Source organism: Lissotriton vulgaris, chromosome 7 (assembly GCF_964263255.1).
Source record: "Lissotriton vulgaris chromosome 7, aLisVul1.2, whole genome shotgun sequence".
In the NCBI taxonomy this organism is placed as follows: domain Eukaryota; kingdom Metazoa; phylum Chordata; class Amphibia; order Caudata; family Salamandridae; genus Lissotriton; species Lissotriton vulgaris.
The window spans coordinates 805,500,231-805,506,230 of record NC_141695.1 but is presented as its reverse complement, the minus strand read 5'-3'; the positions used below and the strand labels follow the sequence as shown (position 1 = coordinate 805,506,230).

Genomic DNA, 6,000 nt, shown 5'->3' with positions numbered 1-6,000 from the left:
AGTAAAAGAAATGTAAAATGCACGCCACAAGGGGCAAGCCAGAGCAAAGAGAGCTGCTAACGCTGCTAATAAAATATGCACACTCCCAGGAGAGAGAGCCCCATAATGCCCTGCAGGGTCTCTGAAGGAGTGACCAACCCAGGCTTGCCTACATTCCCTAAGAATTTCCCAGGCTGGAGCACAATCTCCTCATCTGGGAATGCAGTGCTGTCTAGAGGCTAAGTCTATGGCTGTGGTTATTGTGGCCTGAAAAGGTCTAAAGGAAGATTCATGTTATACAGTGCCCTCTAGGTGCGAGGTTTATGGTTACATGTTTTGTGATCAAAATGTAATGCCCTCTAGGAGTAGTTTTTATAATGGTGTTTTCAATGGCTGAAAGTATAGAACAAAGCACACAGCCCCAGGGGAAATTCATTTTTAGATGCTTTATTGACATAATTCTCTTGACAGTGAGTACTGATCAAAATGTTTAAGCTTTATTAACATTAATAGGTGCATTTACACATAGTTATTATTGACTATTGCATTTACTCCTAAAATAATGGTTTTTTACATGTGGTTTGTCAAACTTGACCCCTTTAGGAGCTCAGAGGTGATTACGCAAAATCATCAGAGGGAATTTCCATCAGCCTTATGTATATTTGTAAATGACTGAGTAGTATTGAGTAGTCTGCGTGTAATAAATGTACTTTTACTTTTCTAAGGAAAAAGCACAGACTATAGAATTATGAGTGTTATTATTGCGTGCTAGCGAATGGTGTTTACAAGCCCACGCCATCTCCCTTGAGTAGGCCTTGGACTGTTATGCTCCGCTACCCTGAGAGAGTCAAGTGCTTCAATTTGGGTATTTGGTTCCAAATTGAGGGCAAATGTGGAACCATTACATGTGCAGGGCACACAACTAATGGTCAGTTTCCTTACAGTCCATATATTAATGACATGTGCCACAACACTGCATAAAAGGAGCATTTTTACAGTGTTACAGGTGTATCCCTGAGGTATCTTCACAGAGATGAGACAAAATATCAAGCCACCTCTTTCTTACTCTGTGATCTCTGTGATAGTCCCTAGCCGCATTTTGGTTACTTTTGGATTGTGTGACTTTTTCACACTTGGTGCTGTCCAGTTACTGCTTTAATTTATTGTAATTGCAGGCGTGGCTAAATATGCTATTGTGCACAATTGCCAATTTGGAGTTTTGGTTGAAGAAATGTATATTTATGTTGGAATTTGAAATATTTTATAAACTCCCAGAGTGTACTTTCAATTGTGGCTTTATGCACTTCAAAACAAAAGTTTCTATGCGACAACCAGTGTGTAGGGCTTGCAGGCTTGCTCTAGGAGGGTCTCTCACCTTACCATTCACACGAAGGCCAGGTTAAATGACTTGCTTTTAGGTAGATCCTTGGTAGCGCATGCCCTGCTCTGCAAGGCATGGTGTATTCAGGTGTGGACTTGAAGTTCCACCCACTCTTTGTCCATATTTTTCATTGACTTGTGTCTTGACCTTGGTAAACTCTGGCTCTTCATACTCTGGCTCTTAATTGGTCAAAAGGATAAGTAGTTCCTCCTTAGTACTGCAATGTCTCATCTTGTAACCTCCCATAAGGACTGGCCCTCTTACATGTGTTGTAACTCAGTAGGCTTTAATTACAGCCTCCGAGCACTATTTCGTTTAAATTGTTTTCACCTGCTCCTAACGCTTTTTTTTTTTATGGCAGGACATGCCACAGTGGCGGCCATGCCTTTGGTTTATTTACGGCGCCGAATGCGGCCGCATTTCTTTTTTAACTCTTTATTCACTTTTTTGTTGTTGTTTCCAAGAGCCCGTGCCTCGCTTGCATCTCGCATTTGCAAGAATGCCAATAGTTCAAACTCTCGTAAATGCGATACCTATTGCCTTGCAAATGCTTGTTTATTGTTCGTACTAGATTAGCTAGAGAGTCGCCACAGTTTACCTTGTTTGTTTAAAATCTGTAGGGTTTGGGGTCAAATAATGATCAGGTAGCTAGCTGTAAGGCATATGTGTAGCTTTTTATGGTTAGATGCGGCAGTAGCAGTTCTAACCCACTACAGGAACAAGGAGGAAGGTAGGTGCAGGTGAAGAGGAGCAAAGAACTATATGTACCGATTACCCAGGGAGGTTGCACATCCAGATTAGATATCAGACATAACAAAAGTACAATCCAGTGAGCTCGCAACAGCACAAAACGTACATTTTTTCAGAACATAAAAAAGATTAAAATCCCAACTGTGCCCGGTGGGATCAGTTATATGTTCTGTATGTTAGTAATTAAAGTGGTTATTCACTGTCGAATTACACATTATACACAGTACCCTACTCATTTCATTTCGTTTACATGATTTTAATAACCAGTTTCTATGTCCCCAAATGTTCTTGGTCGATTTATCTGAACATGCATTCCCAGGATGAAACCAAACAGAAAAGATATTTCGGGGCAGATTTAATAAGTCATGCTACGAAACGTCTATGAATTACACCAGGCACACTTTACCTGCTGATTATAATCTGTCAGGCAAAGGCTCTAACTCTAAGACAAAAACAAAGCGATCTGGTTCCAAAATGTTTCTAGTATCTCTGAAGCTCTCTGGTGTAACTCTATACTTCTCCTGGCGTTTGTCAGGCTCTTGTCGATCTTTGAAATGTAGTCTGGAGTGACCTTGTAATTCTGAAGAGGTCTGCTACTGTTCTAAGATGCTTCTGTTATCTCTCAAGCCCAATTCTGGGTTTTGAGGGATCTCTCTGGACTATCAGTGGAACATCAGTTCTGCAGGTAAATTGGACGCACCACAAACACGTACTTGGCAGAGCCTTCAGGGCAGGGGAAGAAACTAGTGCCATTAATGGGGACCATGGACACTGTGTTCTTAAAATCCTGGACTTCGAAGACATAAGACCCTTGACAGATGAAGACAGCCTTGTTCTCATACTGGATCTTGACATCGGTTGTGGAGCCCGGCCTCAGCCCCAGTTGCGGGAAGATGCTAGACTGGCAATGATATCCTTGGTTGCTGCAGCTCTGGGAATTGTCGAGGTATGTAGCAGCCCAAGAGATGCGCTCATTGTTGAAAACAAAACTGGGGTGCTTTGGGGTGTAGAAGGATGAGGCTGGAATACCATAACCATACGGGTCGTGACGATGGTATGGAGAGTGCATCTGTGTTTGTCTCTTGATTTGCTTTTTCATGTGGAAGCTCCAGATGGTGGAAGTGTAGATCCGTGGACGGTACATGTGGCTGATTAAGTTCTTGTGCTGCTTCAACTTGGTGAAGGGCACGGTGTGGAACTCCATGGCCTGGAGGATCTTTCCTTGGAAGAATGTCTCAAAGTCCTTGTAGTAAGATAGATTGAACTGGAGCTCAAACAACTGCTCAGGAGGCATCATGGCAAATCGGATCTCCCCGAGCAGCTTCTGGGTGCTCTCGTCCTCCAAGAGCTGGGCAGAGCGCCACCTCTGCAGGGCCATTAGGAGGTGGTGCTCGCTGGGGATGATCATGTCAGATCTCGCGAGGAGGGCCCGGAGCAGCTTGAAGCTGAGACCAAGCCAAGCACTTGACTCGGAGAAGGCTTCGCAGTTCCAGGCTAGGTACTGCAGGCAGAGTTCCTCCAACAGGACATCCTCTGTAGAGACAGCATAGGAGCATAGATCCACCTGGGTCCTAAAGGTTGGGTCTGCCGGGAGGAATAAGGCAAATAGGTGGCTGCAGGACTGCTGCAATGCTGTGACACCATAGGTGGATGCCATCTTATGGATACACCTCACTGCGGAAAACGGCATCTCGATTCTTTTGGAGTAAAGATACCTGTGAAAAACGTCAAATGGAAAACATTTCAATATTATAGCATTCTGGAGGGTGCATTTCTGATTAAACAGAAAGATTTTTAATAGTTAGTATCAGATCTGATATGCAGTTCTAGCAGTGCGTAGGAAAAGATACCTAACTATAATAGTTTACAGATTAATGGCTGTTATGGGTACATGCGATACATGCTCCTGCCATCTAGTTGTTTGACAAGCAACCATTTAGCGGGTATTAGAACGTTGGAATGTTGTTAGCTCCATTAAAAACAATGGAGTGCTCCAGGCTTATAATGGCTGGTATAGGCCCGGATCTCCAACATTCCAATGTTTCTTTGGTCACAGCTCTGGCTGTGAACAAAGGCTTCAGGGAGCCTGAGGGGATTTCAATCCCTTCGTGCTCCCTGATGGCTTTGTTTTATTTGTTAGAATATTCTGCCCTCTAGTGGCAGAATGTTCTAATAGCCTTATATCCCTTCATATTAGGGCTGTACCGGCTTTTAAAGCCCCGCTGCCTTGTTAAAGTCCCTCGCCTTCGGCTCGGGCCTTTGACGCTGTAGCGAGCCTTTAATAGCCAGTATATCCTGCTACGGCGGGCTATAAGGCTACATTATGTTTGCACAATTTTATATTATAGCTTTATAGCCCGCCGTAGCAGGCTATACCGGCTATTAAAGGCCAACTGCAGCGTTAAAGGCCCGAGCTGAAGGCGAGGGACTTTAACAAGGCAGCAGAACTTTAAAAGCCAGTTCTAGCCCTGCTACGAAGGGCTATAGGGCTATTAGAACATTCTGCCACTAGAGGGCAGAATGTTCTAACAAATAAAACAAAACCTTCAGGGAGCGCGAGGGGGTTGAAATCCCCTCAGGCTCCCTGAAGCGTTTGTTCACAGCCAGAGGTGTGAACAAAGAAACATTGAAATGTTGGAGCTCTGGGCTTATACCAGCCATTATAAGCCCGGAGCACTCCATTGTTTTCAATGGAGCTCTCAACGTTCCAATGTTCTAATCAGGATTATGCTACCCCTTTTGTTTAACATGAACTATATTTAGCATTATCTGGTCATGCGTACACATTAATTATAGAACTGGGCACCATCTTTGGTGATGAGGAGTCCTTGATGGTATTAGTACCCAAAAATTACGACTTGCAATTTATATTCAGAATCTTATTAAGAGTGGGCAGATTTGAGAGGGTGACTTACTTCACCACTGTCACTGCTTTACATTAAAGAGAAGTTTACGGTACCAGTGTTCTTTCCCAGGCACGCCACTTTCACCCGCAGAGAAGTTTACCTGAGCTGATGTGAGAAAGCGTTGACTTAGCACACTGACAGAAATACAGATGTTACAATCTCTCATAAAATGTTTCCTCTGAAGTTATATGAAAAGCACTATCAAAGGCAAGATTAGCTAGGTGGTTTGTGGGCTACATGCTATCAATTAGTACACTCAAAGCACATCCCACAATATAGGAATCTGCTACGTTATAGGTTGCATACATTTGCATGATATGTTTAAAATCGTTTATTGGTATTTGCATACCATACCACTCATTTTAATAGCGAATAGAAAAGACTGAATTATTAAGCCGATGGTTGGTCATTTCCATATCCATTGAATCACTGTTGCATTCCAATTACATATGTTCACAATACCACATCTACAGTTTACAGAGCTTAAACAGCAACATTCGACTGCTTTGCCTATTTCTTATCCTTAACTTTTTAGCAGCATCCAAAAAGCATTTTGAAGAATAGCGCAACCACACCTAATTCGATTGTAGTGATGGAGAACACACGTCAAAGTGTGGGGGGGACAATTGATATTTACATCAGTAGGATAAATCTCATTAGTAATAGGGCAGGAGAACCGCTGCTTAGCATGTTTAGTGTTCAGGAAGGCAAACCCCCAAATAAGCAATGATTTCGATTAGAAGGTGTGATCGTAGGGGAGAGAGTCTTCCTTATTTGAGCTCTAAAGGTAGATGAGGACTGCATCCCACTCCATGGAGATAGGGTACTTGCTCACTCCGCAGTGCCCCTCGGGGTGTAGCTCCAGGGGGTATTTGGGGTGTAAGACCCCCAAATAAATACATTCTTGGCTTGGTAATTGCCTCTGGGACCCTGAGTCGAGTCTGCGATCACTGTGTCAGTTTTCTTCAACCAAGAATGAAAGGC

General features: G+C 43.2%; 1 protein-coding gene across 3 annotated transcripts in view; it reads right to left on the bottom strand.

Moving 5' to 3' along the window:
- Nucleotides 1-410: 410 nt before the first annotated feature.
- LGALS3BP (galectin 3 binding protein) overlaps nt 411-6,000 on the bottom strand; it is a 150,624-nt gene continuing 145,034 nt past the window's right edge. For all 3 annotated transcript variants that reach the window (XM_086931072.1, XM_086931073.1, XM_086931074.1), the window contains exon 6: nt 411-3,825. In XM_086931072.1, the coding sequence (XP_086787198.1) occupies nt 2,784-3,825 (1,042 nt within the window). In that variant the 3' untranslated portion in view covers nt 411-2,783. The remainder of the gene's footprint in view (nt 3,826-6,000) is intronic.